Raw genomic sequence first — 24,907 nt, 5'->3', positions numbered from 1 at the left:
AACGGGGCATAAATAGAGAGAGGGGGAGAGAGAGATACATAGTAGTTAGAAAGTTTTACATCAGCTAGAAAGATCAAACGGTCAAATCAAGTAGACAAATTAGCTAAAAGGTTTTCCTGTTTTCTAACAGTGCCTAACTCATAATATTTGCTGTTGCCTATTAGCAAATAGCACCTAGAACCAAGCATTTTCAATGTTTGATTAACTTTTGTTTAATTTTCACTTTCCTATATCTTTCTTGGTCACGTCTTTTGGAAACACTACAAGAGCGGTTGTTCTCACAATAATTCTATTTTGAGAATAACTGGGAAAGTACTAAATATCTCACAAAAATTCTGTTCCCATAAGATTTTTCTGCTTGATTTCCAGAGGGACTGCCTGCATCATGGCTCTCATCTTATCCAGCATCCACTTGAGCATTCTCATTTCAACAGTGCAAAGTAATTGTTTTTCTCTCTTCCCCATTGGCCAGACAGAGGGTATTTAATAATAATGCTCAACAATGGACTTCACAAGTCTGTTGCAAGTATAGCTACAGTGTAAAATTTTCAAAGTGCCTCAGTTGCTTTTTCCAAAGACAATTTGGAAGTCATTGGGATGTAGGCTCCCAAGTGACTTAAACATTTTAGAAAATGAGACTTATGCTCCTTAGTCACTTAGGTGATTTGAACAATTTTGTTCATAATGCGTCATAAAGCTATAACCTGTGATTTTGACCAGTGAGTAGTGATTTAGGTTCAGTTTTTGAACATCCATATTCTGAACATCAAGCGTTTTTTAAGTTTTCAGTAGTTGGAGACCCAAACACTAGGCAACCCAAAATCACTAATCTAAATAAGTAACCTGATTTTCAGAGGACTTGAATACTCACAGCTTCAGTTGACTACAGTTACCTATATTTCTTAATACGTGCCTAGCTTTCAGCACCAAACGTCTAAGGTGTTTAGCCATAATGCATAGAATTTGGAATAGGACTGGAACTGTATATATAAAGAAACGTCAACTATAAATTTAGTGACTTATAAAATAAGCAAATAAACTCAAATTGGCTATAATTTAAAGAACTTCTGTATAATCTGCCATTTATGGCATATTATCCTCAGGAAGTGTCACATTTAATTCATTTTGTCATCTCTCTTCTATTTGTCTTGTTAAAAGCATTCCGATTTTATTCTCAGGAACCTCATGACTGTAGGTACAAGCAGTGTATGAAACATTAAAATATTTTATGTGGGGCAAAAATTAATCTTAATCCTAAATGACATTAATAATGGGAATAATATAAATCCAATTAGTGATGCTAAGCCCTAGGTAATATGAAGAACTCTACAGATAGTGATATAAATAGCAAGTGTAATTTCATCAAACAGGAATAAACCTTAAAGTTATTGGCTCAGCTTTCTACTAAAACTGTTAGTTCGATGCATTTAATTGTTATAATAATACAACTATTCACACATCTCTGCTCCTTCCAATTTTGGCTTTGATAGTCATTATTGCACATGGGTTTTAATACCAAAGTAAATGGTTATTCCCTCTGGTCCATTACGGCTTCTTTGCACTGCTACAGCAAAGTATAAAGCAGGGCTAAAGCTGGCTTAACTACCTACTATGCAGAAAAATCCTCAGGTAGCATGGAGCTGCCATAGCGGCTCATACACTGCCTCCCTCTGCCCTCAGGCATAGGGGGCATGGCCAACGGTAAGGTAACACAGCCAGGATGTCCCTATGCCTCAGCTATCTCTGACTATCAAAACAGCCCCTTAGGGTCATTGGCAGCCAGCATAAAATAGAGCATCCCCAAGGCTGCTCTAATTTATGGCATGTACTGGAAATGGAGTTAGAGGGCCCCCAGAGTTGGGGAGCACAAAGGTGATTTAAAAGTCATCTTTGAACCCTTCTCCTGAGCTGTACTGAGGCCTGATCTTCCCCATTATTCCGATAGAAGGGTAGTGTGTCAGTAATAACGAGTAACGTCATATTTGCCAAGTTGCCTATTCAGCTCTTGGACACTTCATCTACTGTAGGCTTTAAACTTAATAAAATAAATTTTCCCTTTCTAAACTTAAGGCATACAGTAGTTGATGCTTGTAAGATTTGCACTGAAGAAAAGAATCATCAGCACTGGAGGATGGAAATATCACAGAAGTGAAAAGAAACTAGACTGTAATCTGCTTTACTCTTACCTGCAGTGATTGCAGTGAGTCTTTTAGCAGACAAAAATAGCATCTCTCTTGTGTCCCAGTCTTCCTCTCCCTCTCCCCTCTTTTCCCCCCCTCCCCCTGCCCCCCCGATCATACATTGTTTCTTGAATATGGGAATGTGGGCTGGAGGCATTTTTTTATGACAGATCTTGTAACTCTTTTGAAAAGAGTTTTACAACAGCTTACTTTGAGTTTCTAATATTCATGAAGTTTGCCTGTTTCCATCAAAATGCTCAAGTATCTCAAAGCATAAGATGGAGTATGCCCTTCATAATGTGCAAATAGTTATTTTCTATTTCTGTTGGAGCCCTGTGTTGTCAGTGCTTTTCAACTCTACATTCACTTTAAAAAACAAAATCCATTATCCACTAGTGTGGCCAGGGTCCCAGGGGGGCCACACTGAGATCGCTCAATCAGGGCAAACTGCAAAGAACGGGGCAGACAATCCTCAAAACTGGTGGTTATTCTTGTACTTAGATTCACCAAGCCAGCAACAAAATAGCTTCTACAATACCTTGCTGGTTACCTAGAAGCCAAAAACACATCTCCCTTAAAACAATCCAGCCTTGGGCTCCCACCCAGACAGCCAAGTCAGATATGATGAAGATTACTGAAAATTTTGTTCATCATATGAAAAGTTCTACCAATCCCAAAGGATCGGACACATTACCCACCAAGTCAATGAATATTTCAGATCTTACCCAAATAGACACTGACAGCCAATTCTTATTCACTAAACTAAAACATATTAAAAAAGAAACGAGAGTATAGGTTAAAAGATCATTATACATACACACATAAATAAAATTCTTAGGTCGGTTTCACAGTAGAGGTAGTGAGCTTTAGAGTTGCCAAGAGTTCTTTCAGAATTAGTTCCATGGGCTATAGTCCAATGTCCAATATCAGAGTGATCCAGACTGGAGCTGGAGCCCTCAGTCTTGTGACTGAAACTTCCCCGATGAAGCTTTAGCAGCTCTGAGATACAGGATCAGGGCCCTAGAGTTCTTTTTATAGTTCTCTGGCAGCCTCTTGACAGCAAGTGTTTCTTGGGTGAAGTATTGTGGCTTTGAAGTAAGACCTATTTCCTAAACACCACCAGTAATTAGCTACATGAATTAGCATAAGGCAACTGCCCATCTCCCACCATTTACAGGAAATTTACTACATACATCAAAGAAAAATAAAGACAATGATATTACTGCATTCACAGTCCATCTAAATGTTAACATCTCTCTTTTATCACTAAATTAACAGAATACAGTGACAGACAGGAACCGTTTGGTTACATTGTCAACCTCTAACAATATATACGTAAACAGAGGGTGGTGATGGATAGCAGGAGAGAGTTCACTTGATCATTACCTGTTAGGTTCACTCCCTCTGGGGCACCTGGCATTGGCCACTGTTGGTAGACAGGATACTGGGCTGGATGGACCTTTGGTCTGACACAGTACGGCCGTTCTTATGTGCTTATGCTCCTATGTTCTTAAACACACAAAAACATACAATCATTATCTAGTAATATGTCTCTAAAGGTTGGATTTGGGTCATGTAGCCTGCTAGTTGCTTAACCCTTTCTGGCTCAGTGTCACAACTAGACACTGAGTTTATTTACTTCCTGCCTTTAGATAGTATGGACGGACGTGGGGCTACATGTACAGACTCAGCTCAAGGCAGCTTTCTTTCTCCAGCTGCTGAAAGGAATTAGGAACTCTTGAGAGGTGATGTAAGCAATCTCTGAGGTGATGGCAAGAGTGCATCGCTCTGGATTAAGCATACAAACTTCAATAGATGCTTTCCACTCCAAAGAGAGTGTCATGTTTGTGAATGAGTTGTGACTGCTCCAGAAGGAAGAATGCAGAGTGTTTGAGGTTAAGATGTGTTGTCTTAGAATGAATGTGTGGGGAAATGCCAAAGACTTCCACTTGGACTGATTATCCTCTTGAGTCACTCCCTACAGTGACTCAGATGGTCAAGGGAAATTCAGGTTCTGATGCTTTCTGCCATTCCACATTGTCCTATCCATATCCACTACTCTTCTCCCTATTCTGTTAGCCCCTCATTTAGAATCATAGACTTTAAGGTCAGAAGGGAGCATTATGATCCTCTAGTCTGATCTCCTGCACAACGCAGGCCACAGAATCTCACCCACCCATTCCTGTATCAAACCCCTAACCTATATCTGAACTATTGAAGTCCTCAAATCATGGTTTAATGACTTCAAGGTGCAGAGAATCCTCCAGCAAGTGACCCGTGCCCCACGCTGCAGAGGAAGGCGAAAAACCCCCAGGGCCTCTGCCAATCTGCCTTGGAGGAAAATTCCTTCCCGACCCCAAATATAGTGATCAGCTAAATCCTGAGCATGTGGGCAAGACTCACCAGCCAGCCTCCTGCTGCAAGACAAGCCCAAGAAAGAAACCAACAGAACTCCACTGGCCATCACCTACAGTCCTCAGCTAAAACCTCTCCAACGCATCATCAGTGATCTACAACCCATCCTGGACAACGATCCCTCACTTTCACAGGCCTTGGTAGGCAGGCCAGTCCTCGCCCACAGACAACCCGCCAACCTTAAGCATATTCTCACCAGCAACCACACACCGCACCATAGTAATTCTAACTCAGGAACCAATCCATTTAACAAACCTCGATGCCAACTCTGCCCACATATTTACACCAGCAACACCATCACAGGACCTAACCAGATCAGCCACAACATCACCGGTTCATTCACCTGCACGTCCATCAATGTAATATACTCCATCATCTGCCAGCAATGCCCCTCTGCTATGTACATCGGCCAAACTGCACAATCCCTACGTAAAAGGATAAATGGACACAAGTCAGATATTAGGACTGGCAATATACAAAAACCTGTAGGAGAACACTTCAACCCCCCTGGCTACACAATAGCAGATCTAAAGGTAGCCGTCTTGCAGCAAAAAAACTTCAGGACCAGACTTCAAAGAGAAACTGCTGAACTTCAGTTCATTTGCAAATTTGACACTATCAGCTCAGGATTAAACAAAGACTGTGACTGGCTAGCCAACTACAAAAGCAGTTTCTCCTTCCTTGGTGTTCACACCTCAACTGCTAGAAGAGGGCCTCATCCTCCCTGATTGAACTAACCTTGTTATCTCTAGACTGATTCTTGCCTGCATATTTATACCTGCCTCTGGAAATTTCCACTACATGCATCTGACGAAGTGGGTATTCACCCACGAAAGCTTATGCTCCAATACGTCTGTTAGTCTGTAAGGTGCCACAGGACTCTGTTGCTTTTTACAGATCCAGACTCACATGGCTACCCCTCTGATACTTGATTGATTTTAGTGTCCTAAAGATAAAGGGTCTGGTCTGTACTTTTATTAAAGGCAATTGGTTGGTATATTATTCTCAAGCTTCCCCGGGAAAGGGGGTGAAGAGGCTTGGGGGAATATTTTGGGGAAATAGGAACTCCAAGTGGTCCTTTTTCTGAATCCTTGGCTAAATCACTTGGTGGTGGCAGCAATACCGTCCAAGGACAAGGAGAAGTTTTAACCTAAGCTGGTAGAAATAATCTTAGGGGGTCTTTCATGCGGGTCCCTACATCTGTACCCCAGAGTTCAGAATGGGGAAGGAAGCCTGACAGGGTTACACTAATGCAAGTGAGTAAGAATTGCACGTGACAACCCTTGATCTTTCTTTGTACACCAATCCCTTCTATTGCCGTTATTTTTGTTGCATTTCTCTGAATTCCCTCTAGTTTAATTTCCTTCTGATAATGAGGCAGCGGGTACCAGCTGTGGATTAACAGTCCAAGGTGTGTGTGTGTCAGATAGAGTACTTTTTTCCCCCTTCTTCTAAATTTGGCATTAAGAGACTAGCAATAGGTGTTTAGTGAAAGATAATGGAAGTGTCGAACATTAAAATGTGTAGGATTACACGTGGGATGAATTACTAAGTGGAACAGAGATTGAAAACAAATTAAACAAAGTGAATCTGCCCACAAGGGCCAGGTGTAGGAGATTTAGTGAAGGTGGTGTAGGCACTGACACTGAATTAAATAACTTTGTTCCCTTTCTCAATCAGACTTCTCCCCCATAACCTAACTCCACGGATTTTTCTCTGCTCTGCAACAGTCCTTCCAGGTCTCTTTTTCTCCTAGCTACTGGGAGTGGCTACCCATGTAATATTGTGCTGAGAACTCTGAGCACTGTCATTAGAATGAGTACTAAGGGTACGTCCACACTACCTGCCGGATCGGCGGGTAGCGATCGATCTATCGGGGATCAATTTATCGCGTCTCGTCTAGATGCGATAAATCGATCCCCGCACACGCTCCCGTCGACTCCGGAAGTCCTCCAGGGCGAGAGGCGGAAGCGGAGTCGATGGGGGAGCCGCGGCCGTCGATCCTGCACTGTGAGTACGGGAGGTAAGTCGAACTAAGATACATCGACTTCAGCTACGCTATTCTCGTAGCTGAAGTTGCGTATCTTACATCGATCCCCCCCCCCCAAGTGTAGACCAGGCCTAAGTCTTGAAATAAATTGGAGCATCAGTTTGTATACTGACTGCTGTCGTAGAAAAAGGAGAATCTTGTGGTTGTACTCCCCAGGAACTGGAAACCATTGCGTCTAGGAGCAATCTGTGTGTGTGCCTAATCTGCCACAAGTGTAGTATCAGAAAGAAAAGGTGGGTGACTAGGTATACTTTAGAAATGAGCCTGAGTAAAAAGATTGAATATGGATCCAGATCCCAAGTTTGGGGACACTTGAATGTGAGGGTTTGATTTAGGCTCATCTCATCTCAAACCGTAGTGAATATTTTAGATACAATCTGGTACAAACACTGAAATGTTATCATTGCAAAGTATGTTCTTCCACACTAATTTACAATGTGAACTCTGGTTTATAAATAGAACAAGCCATCAATAACACTCCAACAAATACATTATGTTTTTTTCCCAGAACAAAAATATGTTTTGTTGTCTCAGCGCAAGGCAATTATTGGACACCTATTGGTTTTAGAAATAACTTGTTTACATGAAATTTGTTCAGTGTGAGAACTGAATGTTACATTTTCTACGCTTCTGGGAAACTTGAATAGAGCACATGCAGAACTAGATCATGGTTTTCTAGCTGGTTTACCTCTTTGAAATGTCCAGAAACAAACAACTTTCGCAATCTCTCATCATAGTTGAGAGGTAATCACTTGTCTTTGAAGGAAGGATTAGGTTTTTCAATGGAATTTAGACAGGTGATTTGCTTAGGGAAGACAATTTGTTTTTTTATATTAGAATAAAAAGCACCTTTGTTTTGAATTTTTATCCTTAGAGCAAAATGTTTCTTCTTCATGCAGTGATGTAAAGGGGATATGATCAGAAGATTTGAGCAAGGGACTAAGAGAGAGGGATGACTGCTGAGGCCCTATTCACTTCAGTGGGAGATATATGCCTCCAGTTAATGGGGTGATCAGGTTGAAGGTCTGACTCCTGGCTCTCTTACTGTTTCTTGATGTCTCCTTGGGCAAGTTACTTAACCTAGGAGCAGATGGAGGCATTGTTTTAAGGCATAATGCCTCTGATGCTGTTAATCAGGCTGTGTTCTTCCTCCCATCCTCTCAGTTGCTCAGTCTCATAGGACATATTACTGAAGCCTAGAATGGTTGTTTTTGTTTGTAAATATAATAATGGTCAAAGAGAGCCTCTAAACAGTTTCTCCTGAGAGTGATGGACTAATAGCACTGACTTCATAGCAAGGAGTCAAGTGCAACCAGGACCTTCAATATCTGTGCTACAAAACTCATGGCCAGAAACTACCAGAGACTAATTATGAGCATGTTTAGCCTTTTTAAAAAATGTAGCAGGCATTCTAGTCCATACTGGGGAAGGGTCATGGGCCTCTCAGTTCCCACCCAAACACCCACTCACCTGCCCTCTCCCTCACTAGCACATGGTTTTCACTTGCTCACGAACATGAAGTGAAAGTGACAAGGGGTTACTTGCCTCTCCCCTTCTACCACTTCCTTAGAGTGATCAAACACATTGTTTAGTAAAGTAACTATTTAGGAGCTCAGACTGCACAGTGATGGGTGTGTAATATCAATGCTTAACTAGATGAGGTTAGGTGGGAACATCTGAAAACACACAGAGCCATGTACTTTCCTCAGTGCAATTATGATGTCAATGAGAATATTACCTCTTCTGGAGGGGCAATGTGTGGCGCTTCACTGCCTGTATTTGTATAGCTAGAGATACAAAATTTCCAGACAACAAACACCCATTCTACTTAGAAAAAGAGCGTTGAATAGGAAATGGTTCTGCATGTCAACTAATTCACATTTATTTTAACGAGTTGAGGTATGTTTTCAGAATTGTTTTATGAGACAGTATTTTGCTTGAAGTACACCCACTTCAGAATGATTGAAATGTGCTTTGATGTAGCTTTTGAGTGAGCATCTGCAAATAACGTTCGGGCATCATTCTTACGAAACCTTTGTTCCTACACCTGCATTGCTAATTGCCATAAAACCTACTCTAAAAGTCGTGTGGTATAGTTTTTCAGCAGATATTCGTATTCCGTTTATATATTAGCTACCACTCCAGAATGACTGTTCTGTAAAGAATAAACAAACATTTACATCTCATTATCAAATCTTAGGGGCTCTCTGCTGCACAGTTCAGTTGTGGAGTGTTCTGGATATAAACGCAAAGTCAAAAGTTAAGATGAGGACAGGAAGTGACTTATATTCTTCACATTTAAAGGGATGCTGTCATCCAGGCTTGTTGGACACTTTTTTAAAAATAAAGTTTCTGATAAAGGCCTGTCACAGGGATGGCTGCCTCCTGAGTACCCCTTCATGGGCAAAGGTCACTCTGTGGCACTCTGTGCGCGCCGAAAAGAATTGAAAAAATGTCATTCCAGGTTGAACAAAAGTTTTGTTTCATTTTTGAGTTTGTGCCTTTTTTAAAAAAAAAATCTTGAAGTATATTTCAAAGCAAAAAGTAATTTCAAATCAAAATGTTTCATTTTGATTGTCAAAATGAAACGTTTCGACTTTCTCTGCATTTTTTTTGACTGAAAAAATTTGGCAAATTTGACACAAATTTCCAAAATGTTTCTGTGACGGGTTGGATCACAGAAACCCCCTTGGGAGCTGCCACCCGATGTGCCAAGACTACCCCTGCTTCTGTTTTCCCTGCCAGCTCAGGACTCCAGCCCCCTGTCTTGCTGAGCCAGCCACTCCTGCCTGGCTCCAACACAGACTCAGGGTCTGAATCACTTGTCCCAAAGCTACAAGTTTACCCAAAAACAGCTCACAGGAGTGTGCTTGTCTTTAGCACTCAGATGCCCAACTCCCAATGGGGTCTAAACCCAGATAAATCCGTTTTACCCTGCATAAAGCTTATGCAGGGCAAACTCATAAATTGTTCGCCCTCTATAACACTGATAGAGAGATATGCACAGCTGTTTGCTCCCCCAGGTATTAATACATACTCTGAGTAAATTACTAAATAAAAAGTGATTTTATTAAATATAGACAGTAGGATTTAAGTGGTTCAAAGTAGTAACAGACAGAACAAAGTAAGTCACAAGCAAAATAAAATAAAATGCGCAAATCTATGCCCGATCAAACTAAATACAGATAAGTTCCTCACCAGTTCCAGAATGCTCCCTTTTACAGGCTAATCTCCCTTTAGCCTGGGTCCAGCAATCACTCACACCCCCTGTAGTTACTGTCTTTTGTTTCCGCTTCCTTCAAGCATCCTGGGGGGTGGAGAGGCTCCTTCTTTAGCCAGCTGAAGACAAAATGGAGGGGTCTCCCCCAGGGTTAAATAGACTCTCTCTTGTGGGAGGAGACCCCCCTCCTCCCTCCTATGCAAAGTCCAGCTCCAAGATGGAGTTCTGGAGTCACCTGGGCAAGTCACATGTCCCTGCATGACTCAGTCTTTACAGGCTGAAGCCATTGCCCACATGGAATCTTGCATGTCTCCAGGAAGACTTCTTATGTGGATTGGAGCATTCCAAGATGCATTGTTCCCTGATCAGGTACTTAACCTGGCGAATTCCTTCCTAAAGAAGCTGACCAAATGCCTCCCAAAGCTTACTTAGAAACCAAGCAAGCATACAGCCCATATTCTTAACCTCAAGTAGAAAATGATATATATATGTACAAATAGGATGAATAGATATAGTAGACCATAACCTTTATGGAGATATGTTACCTGGCACAGGCAGCACAAAACATATTCCAGTTATGTCATACATACATTTATAAGCACCCCCTCCCCATAAAGCCTTATGGGGTACATTGTCACAGTTTCAGTTGACCCAAATCTTCTTTCTTTCTTTCTTTCTTTCTTTCTTGCAACCAAAAAAAAAGTTTAGTCTGACAAATGTCACCTAGCTCTAGCCCTAAGTGCAACAATTCCAAAGAAGCTCAGGTCCGCTACATTCTCTGGGCACACACCTGCCTGTTGCCTCTTCCATTTCAGCCCTGCTGTTGGTGAACTCCTTTCTGTAAGGCCTGGGAAAAGGTATGCACGATCAAAACCAAGAGTGAAATTGAGAAACTGCAAAGCGATGTCAAATGCACAAAATATAAGAATTGGAAACAGAGAGAAAAATATTATTGAATCCATTGTAATGACAGTTTTCTTAAGGGCTTACTTTGGACAATATTAGATAGAAATTCTTCAGTTAGACGTGTAGTTTTTTTTTCAAGTTGACATTGTGCCTTTCAATAATACAGTTGGTCTTGTCTGCGGTCTATCTGCAAGTCTCAGCAAAAAGGTCAAGGATTTCATCAACACTGAAACTAAACTACTCTTTTCCATGTAGAAGTGTGGTCTTCCAGGGAAGGGTTAAGACACATTGGTGAGGCAATGTTGGGCCTGTCCTTACTGCAGCCCATGGTGAACATGGCCTGTGAATAAACAAAGGTACCTTTCTGAGAAACATTAAATTTACTCAAATTACTTTATTTTAAAAGGTAGAAAAGCACCCTGCTTCTGGAAAGCATCAAGGACAGCACATGCGAAAGGCATGTCAATGGGACTTAAGTGTGTGCTTTAAATCAATTACATGCCTAAGTGCTGTCCTGAATATGGATATCCACTCTCCCGGGTGGATTTAAGCATGTTCTCATGTGATTTCCTGAATCTGAGCCTAATTGTATGACCCCAGCATATTCTACCTGTGTCCTTATTATACAGATGTTTGTCAGACATCTTTATGTCCAAATTAACCATGTTAGGAGACCAAAAGGGAAAATCACTGACCAATATCCCTTCTGTAGAACTGTAAAATAGGTTACTATTTTCTCCTCTCTTGGCAATCTTGATGTTGAATGAAGCCCTCTTCCTCTGTGGCTGATATCAACATCAAGAACATCAACATCAAGCAACGCTGCCAGTGTCAGGAAAAAGCAAGAGTAGGATGCTGTTAACAAGGTTGCTTGCCCCTCCATGGGCCGGAGGCCTGGGCCTAGACAACCTTGATTTACTGCAGAGGCACACCTGAGAGAGTTCAGCTGTTCCCTCATCCAGGGTAGCAGGAAGCTACAGAGAGCGGGAGAAGCTCAGGAGGCTCTGTCTAGAGAGACTGCAGTGATTGAGAGAGGCTCCTGCAGGGAAGAGCCGAGACCAGTGGAGTCGCTCCAGCTAGAAAGGGCTGGAGTAGCCTGCTAAAGCAGAAACACCAGGGGAGTTTGGGGCTGTGCCCAGCTGGAGGGAAGATTTGTGTGTTTATTTTTTACCTCTAAGTTAATAACCAGATCCTAAGGAGGGCTGTTGTTATTGGACTTGTAAAAGTCTCTTCTTTGAGTTAACTGAGGAACTGAGCAGCCAATTGTAGGGCTGCCCTGAGGCCTTGAGGGGGCACTTGGGACACCGCCAGCCTGGTGACAGATGGGAATTGGGCTTCAGCATTTACTATAACGTCATAGCTCTTCCAGCAAGAATATGTAAACTGTAGTGGTCGCCTGTTTCTCCTTTAATGACATCACTATGCTGTTTTTGGCAGAAACTCAGCAGAGTTTCTCTGTTTTCCTTTTATCTGCATGTGCACGCCGTGTGTGCAGTGTGACGGGGCCACTGATTGAAAATAAAAACAATAAAAATAAACAAACTAACCCAGGCTCTTCACAGAAGTTAAACCTGCTAGGGGAACCTCCCACTGATTGACTCATCATAGATCAGTGCTTTGAGAGAAGCCTGAGGGAGTGGATGGAGATTATAAGAAGCAAAGTGCAGAGCAGAGATCTTGGCTGCACTCAGATTTCTAACGAATGTTTGGTATTGGCCCAGGAGATCAGTATTTGACAGTTCTGCATCTAGAACTGTTTGCCCGAGATCCGAGGTAAACGCACCACTCCCCCAGCGCAGGGAGGTGTTAGTTGCACATATGGCACCAGCCTCACCCCTACCCTCTCTCCTGGCATTCTGCTCGGCAACTTTAAGTTCCACCAGAGGCTCCTTGGGTACCACACAGATGGAGACTGCAGTGGGCACATGTGGAATACCACACCTCAATACCACCCTTGTCCTCTGCCAGCACCACAGTTCAGACTTGTGCTGGCCACCTCTAGGCCCCCACGGATGGAGGAGAAGTTGGGTCTTATTTGTTCCACTGCAACCCCTCTCCAGCGGGCTTTGCATCAACCGGGTCCTTGATCCCTGCTGTCTGACAGCAGAAGCTGGTGTAAGCCAGTGGTGAATGTGACTCTAGCACTCTGGCTGTGAGTAACTCTAAGCGTTGTCCTGAGCCCATTTGTTGCCTCATGCTCCCCCCTCTCCTCCCTCGCCCTGCTCCTTTGGGCTGAACAAGTTTCTCTCCTTGCTTTGGCCAGGAATATTAGAGAGACTGCTGACATCCACACTCTACCCTGTTGTTTTGCTGAAGTAATGAAATGAAATGTGGGTGATGGAACAGCAGTCAGCCACAACAATTTCAATGCCTAGTTTCTGATCATTCCAGGGCCTCTCAAAGCACTTTACAAAGTTGTACAGTAATTTAATAATACAGTCTGCTGGGCCAAGCTTGCAGCTGAAAGTAAAGGAAGACTTGAGTCTTCAGTTTCAATGTACGCCACTGACATCTCTAGGGAGTCGGCATGACTAAAAGAGACTCGTGTGTTAATAATGAAATAGTTCTGCGAACCTTAAAGGGATATTGTCAGGTCAAATTTGGGCCCAATTGTATGTTTTGAAAATACAGGCTCTTATTGAACATAAGACCATAGAAATGTTTTCATGCATTTAAAATAAATGGAAACTTGTTTATTATTGTTATTTGAAAGGAACTATTCTCAGGGAGGGTTTTCAATCCAAATAAGGCTCCGTTGTATTAGTGCATGGGACATGGAAAGTATAAATGATATGAAACAAAGTGCAACATATGAGTATGTGGAGAAGGTGAAAGAAATACAAAAAACCCCACAACAGAATGGACTTGATCCACATAGGGAAGATCTGTTCTGCATACAGAAAGCTTGTAAGATTAAACAGTCAAAGGCCAACTTCAATGTGGCACTCAAAACGTTTCTGCGCCCTTATAGATATATATGCATTCTTATGTAGTCTTTACAGTTTCTGCAGCACTGTAATCACATGATGTTTAATTGCAGGATGTCCGACTATTGCCCAGATCACACACTATATTATTAAACTATTTTTCTATAACATTAGATACAGATGTGTAGCATTTTGCAATATTGTTTACTACTCTGCATATGCCAGAGAGAGAGAGTTGATTAAAGTCATTTAATACAATATATCTTTATATGGGGAACAGGTGATTAATTATAACATACAATGATATTGAAAATTTGCTGGCCATATTTAGAACACCTAAATTCACAGCTCAGTTATCATCCTAGTTAGCTGCCTCTTCTCCTAAACTACACCTAAGGAAGTTTAAGCTAAATTTAACTATACGTGCATGCTATTTTTATAGCTTGCTACCTCATGTCCTGAATTAAACCTAAGGAAGGCTGTGGTATGCACAGATAAATTAACTTAATAATTAATTGGCTCATATTCTCAACTGCATCTAAGGAAATCTGTGCCACTGATTGAAAAGAAAATGCATGGTACGTAGAGTAGTATTTAAGTCAAGGTAGTTAAAATAGCCACTAATTAGTTTGGCTTTGGTGGGAGGCCCTCCAGAGCGGTGGACTTCAGAGTTACTACCTCATTGGGATGAATAGTGCAGGTCATACTTCTTAGTGCTGTTGTTTCAGGCTGCAGACTCAGGCAAGTGTCACTGCATCATTTATTCTCAGGCCATGTTTGGAAACTTTCAGGAACATAGCAGTTTCCACAGTGGATCAAACCCAAGATCCATCTAGTGCATTAGCCTGTCTCAGACAGTGGCTAGTACCAGATGCTTCAGAGGAAGGTGTAAGAACCCCACACTAGGCAGATGTGGGATAACAACACACTCCCCCCCACACACACACACATAGATCTGACCCTGATCTCTAATCGTTAAAAATCGGCTTAAACCCTTAAACCTTTTCATCACACCATGAAGTCTAAAAATACAAATGTTTTAAATGAAAGCTGAGAGATGAGACTCTGACCTGATTCCCTGGCTCCAGGAGCCAGGCACTTGGCATGTTCCTGTCATGCCTATTAACCTAGCCCTGTGTGCATAACTTAATTTCTTACTAATTTGATTGCTTAATCGTCTAACTTTAATTTAGCTCATGCTCAAATGGAATTATACTTACCTTCTCTACACTGGATGAATCAAAGTTTGAGTCCACTGACAGTCTTTGAATGTGCAGTAAGGTATTCTTAACCTGATGCTTATAGTCCTAAGGTCTCTCTTTACTCAGCACTCCAAAAAGGCAGCATAATAAGGTTCCTTATGTAAATCATTCTCTGTACACAATAGGCCTGTTTCTGCACTGCCTATCACTGTTGTGTACATCTGTGTAAGGTGAGTGCCCAAGTGTAGTGGTAGAAATGATTAACTCAAGGTGCAAGGCTGGGGAGAAGCCGGTTTTGTGTAAAAGCACGCATGACTAATAACATGTTGTCCAGTGGATCAGATTAACTGAAAATATTGAGTAATGGAAATCAATGCCATAAACTTCACTTGCAAGTCTAAGGAACAACCAATATTCAATTGCAAATTAGCGCTTTTCTGATCATCGGCAATTACAAAAAAGAGCTAGGAAAACATCTGACCAAAACCAAACTAAATTTAAGCTGAAAAGAAGTTTTCTACTAGATACTGCAAGATCTATTAAGTGCCATGAGCACACACAAGCGAGCAGCATGCCAATGCTTTCTCATTCTATGCACACAAATGTAACTGCTGGTGCTTTGTGACAAAGCAGACTCATTGCTCATAATTATGGAATTACAGGGAGACAACTCCATGGTGCACCCGAGCGTAGAATGCCACTAAAAAGCCATTTACTTATTTCCCTTGAAATGAATTATCCAATCTGCTTGGCACAATATGGCCAAAACAAAAATCAAATTTTTAATAATGCCAATTAAATTTTGTAGCAGTAGAGAGCACCATAAAAAAGAAAACTACATGGTGACCGTATTACTTAGTGCAGTGACTCAGATAGTCTAACTCGGAGCTTTAGCTGGAATGGAGCCCAAGTTCGTGACGGCTGTATGGGTAGTTAATTACAGAATCTTAGGCCTTTTTCTGCTCCAATTTCTAGTAGGTCATCCATTTCTTTCCTCTCCCCCTCTCCCCTTCAAGTGCAGTGTTATTCCCCAGGGTATTTGTTATTAGTAGATTCGTTTTAAATGTGCAAAGTGATTCTAGATTTCTCCACTTCTTTTGGGGGAGACTATTCCACATTCTAATTGATTTCACTATCAAGAAGTTTTTTCCTTGTATTGAGACTAAATTTCCCCTTTCTTTATTTCATCCCATTTTTCTTGTTTGCTGTTACCACACTGAATAAATCCTTTCCATCTTTGTTGTTCACATCCTTCAAATTCTTGTAAGATGATATCCTACATTGCTTGTCACTTAGCCAAGTTATGAATATTTAGGTCCTGGTGCTGCAAACACTTACGCAGTGTGAGTAACTTTATATAGATGAATACGCCTATTGACCTCAATGGGGGTGCTCACCTGTGTAAAGTTAAGTGCTTGAGTGTTTGCAGGATCAGGGGACTTAGCTTTTAAATCTTCTCTCATACACTAGCCTCTCCATCCCCCTAATCATTTTTGTTGTTTTTCACTTAATTGCCTGCATAATGTGATGCCCAGACAAATACTCCATGTCAGGTACAGTTGCTCCAGAACTGTTCAGAGAGGGATTGTCACATCCTTGGTGAAGTGGGATTCCTTTGCATATGTTATCCAAAATAGCATTGGTCCTGTTTTTGCTATGTAGAATATCACAAACTCACATCTAATCTGCTGTTCCAGATTTTTCTCTCTGCTTGTTTATTTCTGGTTAGGATTATTTCTCCCTAAATGTATGCATTTGCATTTTTCCAAGTCAAATCTCCCAACCATATTGCTCACTATAATTCCCTTTCTCTTATTTCTCTGTCCATCCTGTAACTTGTAACACCTCCCAAATTAGTGGTATCTGCAAATTTAATCAGCCTGTTCCTTTATCATCATCAAAGATGCACAGTCTACTGAGGACTGTTGTGCCAGCCAAAGTGACCACAGCTGATAGCATCTCAGCAGGAATCATACAATGAAGTTTCCAGATCGGGCTCAGTCCCGTGAATCCAGAAATCTCTGGAGCAGCCCTGCAGGTGATGCCATTTAGGATCAAGGCATGCACCCCTTTTCACATCAATAGAGAGTACGGTGTACTGTGGTGCATTTGTCCATCCTGGCAACATGGCTGAAGAGCATTCAATGCTGCTTTTGAATTTAGTGAGTGGCTGGAGAAAGGCCAGATCTCTGCAACATTATGGCATTTCACACAAAGTCAAACCAGTTTATGCTCAGAATTTGGTGCTGAGAGCGCCTATAAAACAGCCTTCTAACATTCCCATCGCGAAACCAGATGGCTCTTCCCGCTTATCAACAGATCCATATTTTTAAACTCTGTCCTTTGGGGGTGTTCTTTTAATTAAAAACTTCAAAGGTTTTTTCATAACTTAAAAAAAAGTACATCTGGTTTTAAGTAATGTATAAAAGGTGTTTTTCTATGTGCAGTGAACTATAATTATACCAAGATTGCATCCCATGGAGTTGCGTGCCTGTGTAAATAAGAAGATAACAGAATGGGGGCTATCCACTTTATTGCACTGAATACAGCATGTATGATTACCTGCCTTGTGGGCGGGTGGTGTATGTGTGCATTTGGTGCAAGGAGCTCCTGGCCCTCAGAGACCACGTACGGACTCTGGAGACCGGAGTGGCTGATCTAGAGCTAAGGTAGACAGAGAGGTACATAGATCAGACTTTCCGGGACACAGTAGAACGGTCCCACCCCCAGTCTGACAGCCTCTGTGCTGTTGAGGAGGATGAAAGTCTCAGGGAAGGAGAACATCAAAGTGGAGCAGTGGGAACCGATCCCGTAGTTGGGACCCTGCTTCCAGATGATGTCATGGTCTCCTCTAGCACTGATGGTGCCTCTCTGGGTGAGGGAACTCCAGTTATTAGGAAGAGACCGGTAATAGTAATGGGGGATTGGATCATTAGAAATATAGGTAGCTGGGTTTGCGATGACCAGGAGAACCGCATGGTGAATTGCCTGCCGGGTGCAAAGGTAGAAGATCTCTTCATAGAAGATTAGGGTTGGAAGAGACCTCAGGAGGTCATCTAGTCCTACCCCCTGCTCAAAGCAAGACCAATTCCTAACTAAATCATCCCAGCCAAGGCTTTGTCAAGCCGGGCCTTCAAAACCTCTAAGGATGGAGATTCTACCACCTCCCTAGGTTACCCATTCCAGTGCTTCATCACCCTCCTAGTGAAATAGTTTTTTCCTTATATCCAACCTAGACCTTCCCCACTGCAACTTGAGACCATTACTCCTTGTTCTGTCATCTGGTACCACTGAGAACAGTCTAGATCCATCCTCTTTGGAACCTGCCTTCAGGTAGTTGAAGGCTGCTATCTCTTGAGACATCTAGACAGGCTTATGTGTAATGCTGGGGAGGAGCCAGGGGTTGTGGTACAGGTAGGTACCAAAGACATCGGTAAAGGTAGGAGAGAGGTCCTGGGGGCCAAATTTAGGCTGCTAGGTAAGAGATTGAAGTCCAGAACCTGCATGGTGGCATTCTCTGAAATGCTTCCGGTTCCATGCACAGGCCCACTTAGACAAACAGAACTGCAGGGTCTCAATGCGTAGATGAGACAGTGGTGCAGGGAGGAGGGGTTTAGATTTATTAGGAGCTGGGGAACCTTTGGGGAAAGGAGGATTCTATACAGGAAGAATGGGCTCCACCTAAACCAAAATGGAACCAGATTGCTGGCAGGTAAAATTAAAAAGATAAATATTTATAAATGTTAAAAATAGAAACAAAAATATACATTTCTAAGTATTAAACAAAATTTACCCTCATCTGGTGAAACTGAGCAGCAAGGGGTATTTTTATCTGGTTTGTACTTCTTCCTTGTGTTCCCAATATCCAAATCTCTAGGTTCACAGGCAGATTTACCTTGATCTGAGCCTGTTCTAACTCAAAATTCAATCTTAGGCTTGGTCTGCGCTAGCAAATTATGTCGGTATGACTATGTTGCTCAGAGGTGTGGAAAATTGAATCTGTGTCTCCCAGAGCCTGGACTACTGTTCTAGCCACAGGACCCTGTAAAATGAGTATAATAATGCTCCCATCTCTGAGGGATTTCCTGAGATTTAATGTTTGCAAAGCAGTGTCAGATTGTCAGGTAAAGGCAAACCATTGTTATAACATGGTGGGAAAAGGTGACATTGTTTATGTGTTCCAATTCTAAAAGCCACTCCCTGATACCAATGTGACTTTTCAGTGCTGTGGGAGCTATCAGCTTGGTTGAATGAACTAGCTGAAGAAAGCATTTTGAATGTGCCAGGAAGCCACAATGGTTTTTCAGGCATGTCTTTAAAAGAAAGCTTTTCCCATCTACAAAACTAGCCTGAAAAAGATACAGAAGCTAGACTCCATCAAGACCGTGTCTCTCATTCCAATACAGTATAGATACATTACACAGAGAATACGGAATCAAACTTATTAGCAAAGACACTTGAATTCAAGAGTGATTTAGTTGAGTAGTGGGAAGGGTTTTTCTAAAACAGGATGATCTCTCTTGATATACAGCTGTCATAGTAATGTCCGGCTGGATTTTGCAATGCTTATCACCAACTACTAAGTTAAAAATTAGATGTTTTATTTAGCTTTACACGAATGTGTTAAGATAATTTGTAAATAACATGTTTTACTGCTCCTTATAGAGAAAAACACATTGATTATAGAAATGTTATTGACACAAAAAAATAGGGAAATTCTTTAAGGCCAAAAAAAATATAGTATTATCCTGGTACAGTTATTTGAATATCTGTCACAACATGGAAGGTATTAAATCCGATACTGTGCAACTGGACACACAATGGGCATTTGGTTAAGGGAGAGTGGATAGCAGGATAGTACGTTTCTTATACTGGTCTCTTTTCTTGGAGCCAGAAAGCAAGGTTTGTGCCTAATTAATATCATACTAGGAATTTTAAGCCAGGAAATTTGTGAACCCCATACTTTCTTTCTCTATGAAAAAGCAGTCTTTTCTAATAATTTACTATGCTAAGAATGATCTTTTAGCTGTCCCATATTATAGTGCATAAGAAGTAAAAAATAACAACACTTTTCTGGTTGAAATGTACTTGTTGCAGTTTTCACTATAGATTGCTTGAGGGGAATAATTTTCATAGAGAGGATATCATTTATAAATGTGAACTAGAATGGTGCTTCGTCTTAATGTTTCTATGAGCCACAGCATATTTATGTACCAATTTGATAACCTTCTCTTTAATTCCAAACTGAAAAGGCATTTGGTAATGAAATGACTATAATTTTAGACCACTTCGGTTTTTGAGGTATTATTGTGTATATAATTTTTTTCTTTAAAATTGTGATCCTTGTATATTATTATGTCAAACTCGGATTAATCATGACAAACAACATTTTCATAACCCAGGAAATGTTAACGTATTACATTCCTTGCTTTGGAAAGATAAAAGAAGTGATCCCACAGAAAACACATTTTAATTTCCATTCTACCCTGGAGGCCATTTAAGTGATATAATTTGCATGTCGACCCCATTTTCACCCACCAATTACTATAATATGTCATGTCCATATTTTTAGTCCCTGGCTTTGTTTCATGTTTGCATTGTTTTGAATTTGCATGCTGTCTGTATTACTTATGCATGACATCTACGTTAATTTCAAGTTGAATGTTTGCACATTCTGAAAGACATTCATGGATCATTTATTCTACATGTGTATTTTTTTCTTTTGTTTTCAGTTACTAAAGTTTAAATATGCTTGAAATGTAAAAGTGGCATGAAACTTTTGTGACACAAGTAAAATACCTGTTTTCATAGGTTTTTTTAAGTGTTAAAATTTTTGACTTCACAACTTTTAGAAATCTGTCATATTCTAGAACACCTTCTATGCTGTTAACATAACAAATTATATTATCAGCCACTAAACTTATTTCATTGTATATTTAGGACCAAATCCTGGTTCCTTTTTGCATGCAAACAGTCCCAAAGAAATTGGATTAATTGCTTAAGTGAGATGAGAAAAAATTGGCTCTGAATGCCTAATGCCTATATCCTGCTACCATTTAATATAATGTGATAAAGCTGTCGACAAAAATCACACCTTTTGTCACACAAAATGCCCATTCACTTAAGTATTAACTCGCCATATGCGGAGTTATGGCAGGATATGCAGCTGAATTTGCTAAGAAATATTGTACAGCAGCAGAATTCGATGACTAGATTATATAAAACTGAAACTATACGCACCAAGACTAATGAATGACTATGGTGTACAAACTAAAATGAAAGTATTGTCCCTTTGATTACTTGAACAAGTCTTTGAATTGTACCTCACACATTTCAAAATTAAGGGGGGGAAATAAAACTTTTATTATGGAACTTGAAACAGCTGCCAAAAATAAATATATATTTTTAATTGGCACAGAGTTGAACTTGCATGTCTACTGGAAGTGAATCCGTGGATCTCTTCGATTTCTCCTTTACAGCCTACTCTTTTCTAGACAGTGAATTAATTCTGGGCAGAATTTACTATGATTAAAGCTCAGTGGTCTGACTTGAGATACACCGAGTCACTCACAATTGCCATTGACTTCAATTTGAGTGTCAGCACTTCTCAGGTGACATGCCCTGGATAGGGCTGAACCAAAACCCCAGATCCAAGCACCCCTGAAATTTGGATGGGAGGGGAGGGAGAAATCAGAATCCATGACCATATTTGGATCCAAATGTTGTAAATAGATCCTATCATCATAATGGGCTGAACCAAAACCCTTTATTGGAACAACCCCAAGCTTTGGAGTTTCAAAATCTGGATCTGAAGTTTGTGGCTTGAGCCCATCTGTAATAAAACTGATCAGTCTTCAAGACATTATGTCCTTTAAACTGCAATCCCTATTGGAAATCATTTCTGATTCTTTTCAACCACTTGGTTTTGACTGGTTTGAGTCACTACAGTTCTCTCCACTTTTACAAACTAGTTGTTTTGTCAGCATGAGTGTGACAACAATTAGACGTCCCTGTTTTTGCCCCATGCCTTTTCTCCTTCACAGTCATTCAATGACAAGCGTAAAAAGAACTTCATCTTTTCACGAAAATTCCCATTCTACAAGAGCAAGGAGCAGAGTGAGCAGGAAACAAGTGATCCAGAACGTAAGTAACCTCTTGGAGATGATGTCACATGCAGCACAAAAATGGGTGACACGCATGACACCAGTACCCCACACATCTAGGCATACAAATAGCAAAGGCAGGCAGGTGAGGTATTACTACTGTGACCAATGTATGATTGCAGTCTGGATCCAGCTGGTGCTCCCTTCCCTTGAAACATCCTTTCCGGAGTAAGATAAAGCAGTGACCTTGGCTTCTGGCTGGAAGAGTTCAGTGTATAAATTTCTTCCCTTTTTCGTAAATGTTGCTGATTATTTTTGTTGTTTTAAATCCAGTTCTTTCCTAGATAAAATGTTCGAATTCAGAACTGGCCCAAACTGATGTAAAATCAATTTCTCCTAAATTATTACATTAATTTTATTTTTGGTTTAAAAAAAACCCCAAACATTCCAGTATCATTTTTATGTCTACTACTTTTTGGACTTAATCTAGATGGCTCTAATCTCCTTCTTGATTACAATTGATCACTTTGTTGAGTGTTTTAATCCTGAACTGAAAGCCACACTCAGTGACTTTTTCTATTTCTCATCAGTTTTCTTCTCATTTTAAAAAGTAAAGTTAAAGCAATGATAATCCTCTGAATAGAATCTGGTCACTCACTGCATGCCTATATTATATATTCTGAGTATCCAGAATAATGTAATGTGTATGCTGGTGTTATACCAGAAGAAATTTATCCCCCCCCCCCCTTAATATTCTTTCCCTGCAAATTGATCCGCTAAGGATTCTTTGGTTTTTTGGTTTTGGTTTTCTTTAGCTGTAGCAGCAGAGAGTACATAATGGTCACTGTCTTTTTCATTGGGGAACATTACTGTGGAATATGGGTTTAAAGTTGTTTCAAAAAGAGAAAGCAGGGATCCAGATTGCTCCATCTGCATGGTCAGTCATGGTAGTATCCATTTCAACTCCACTGACTTCTTCCTTCCTCTTCTGCGGCTGTTCTTCCTTTCTCATTGCTCTCTCTGGGGACTTCCGTGCAGGACATCCCCGGATTAGGTGACGACGGTTATGGAACAAAGACTCTGAGTAAGTTCCCAGGAATGGTCACTTCAATTTTTTTTTTTTTTTGGTGTTCTGTTTTTGTTTTGGCTTTTGTTCCTTCTCTGAGGACCTTCCATTCCCAGCATGCACAAGATAGAGTTTTATTTGTTACCCAGCTGTGAATGCACCAAAAATGTTTCAATTGTTTTGTTCTGCATGACAATATTAAATAACATACAGTGTATCAAACAGACACTTTTACTTCTGATGTAATAACACCTTTTGTTTCTGACAGTATGTTTTTGTTCCCATCATGGCAGTTCTGTAGACAGTAGCATACCTAGAACTTGTACTGCTGCCTAGAATGCGCAATCCATCTTGATATGAAGGGAAAGTTAAACATCTCGAGAAGATCAATAGAAAATTATTTTATGATGTCGCTTCTGCATTTTCAGCTTTTTGCATGGGAGTGTTTTTGTTACTTTGCCAGAGTGTAGATTAGTACATTGCTGTTAATGGAAGAAACTATTTGCAGGCGAGAAAAGGCATAACTAATTTCTCCATAACTAATTTTAGAGCTGTGTCACCATTAGTGACCAATCTTTTGTCACTACATTTGAGCAATTTCTTATTCTGGAATGCGGTGATCCTAGCTCAGGAATTGATATTCTAGAGTATGCAGCATTTTGTCAGATGATTCTTCAAAAATAATTTGTTTCCTGTAATTTATTTCTAGAGAAATTGCATAGAATAAAATAAATTATTTGCAACTGAATTCCATATACTTAACTACATTAGTATGCTGTATCCAGCCCTGAATAAGTCCAGCATAATAATACTACTTACACGTGTTTTGGCTGTTTTCTTCCTTCAGTGCTTATTCTTTTTCTTAATTGAGGCATAATGTATGTGAATGTTACCAATGCATCACCTACTGTTCCGTATGTGATTTTGGTTACAAAAATGCACGTTCATGCACACATTTTAAAAGATTAAATGCCTGGGTTTTTTTAATTGACATGTTAAGTCAAGGTGAAAACTTTGTCTCTTGAAGAGCAGAGGGAGAGTTATACAATGCTAGTTTTCTGGATGATGTGCAGAATTATGATTTTGCCATGACTGAATAGCTTATGGAAAGCATGATAGCAATGCATGTAGCGCCTTCTCTGCATTGCATAAAATGAACCAAAGTCCAACTGATTAGATAAAGCCCTATTAAATACCTCTTCCCAGAAAAATATAGGTCTCCCTAATATACCATTTTATTGTGCTTGCAAATTATTTGCTGACTGTCTCCATTGTTAATACTGAAGCTAGTTTTCAACTATCCGCACAATTCTAGATCCCTGCAGCCCCAGCCCGATAGTACAGGTATCATGTATATTAAATAAAATATAAATAAATATATTATATAATAAATAAATTTATTAAACCAACACATTATTTTTAATGGCACACAGCCTTACGATGGGCTATAGATTATTGGTTAATAGAGGCCTTCATGATTCTGTATAAAACATCAATTTGATACCACATGTGTTAACAACAACAACAACTACTACTACTACTACTACTACTACTACTACTACTACTACTACAAGTCTGTAAGTATATGTTTTAAAGAGAGATCATCAGGATAAATTTTGCTCCAAATGTAAAAATGAACCTTTTACTAAACCCTAAAACCAATGTTTTCCATGATTGTTTTTAATTATCATCCCTTTCCCCTCCTTCCATTCCTGCAGCGCCACTCTGCAAATGGACAGCTGTGTGTATTTGGAGGAGGGCATGATACGCTGCGGGGGAGGCAGGGTACTCTCCATGGTATTCATAGATTCATAGATTCTAGGACTGGAAGGGACCTC

The 24,907-nt window shown here is 40.5% G+C and overlaps 1 protein-coding gene across 2 annotated transcripts in view; it reads left to right on the top strand.

Annotated features, from left to right (window-relative positions):
• DLG2 (discs large MAGUK scaffold protein 2) overlaps nt 1–24,907 on the top strand; it is a 581,213-nt gene that overhangs the window by 528,005 nt on the left and 28,301 nt on the right. For both annotated transcript variants that reach the window (XM_026651698.2, XM_026651699.2), the window contains exon 16: nt 21,944–22,043. In XM_026651698.2, the coding sequence (XP_026507483.1) occupies nt 21,944–22,043 (100 nt within the window). The remainder of the gene's footprint in view (nt 1–21,943; nt 22,044–24,907) is intronic.

Source organism: Terrapene carolina, unplaced genomic scaffold (genome assembly GCF_002925995.2).
Source record: "Terrapene carolina triunguis isolate 2854851 unplaced genomic scaffold, T_m_triunguis-2.0 Scaffold97, whole genome shotgun sequence".
Classification (NCBI taxonomy): Eukaryota; Metazoa; Chordata; order Testudines; family Emydidae; genus Terrapene; species Terrapene triunguis.
Note: the sequence above shows the minus strand (reverse complement) of the source record. Positions and strands in the feature narration are given on the sequence as shown.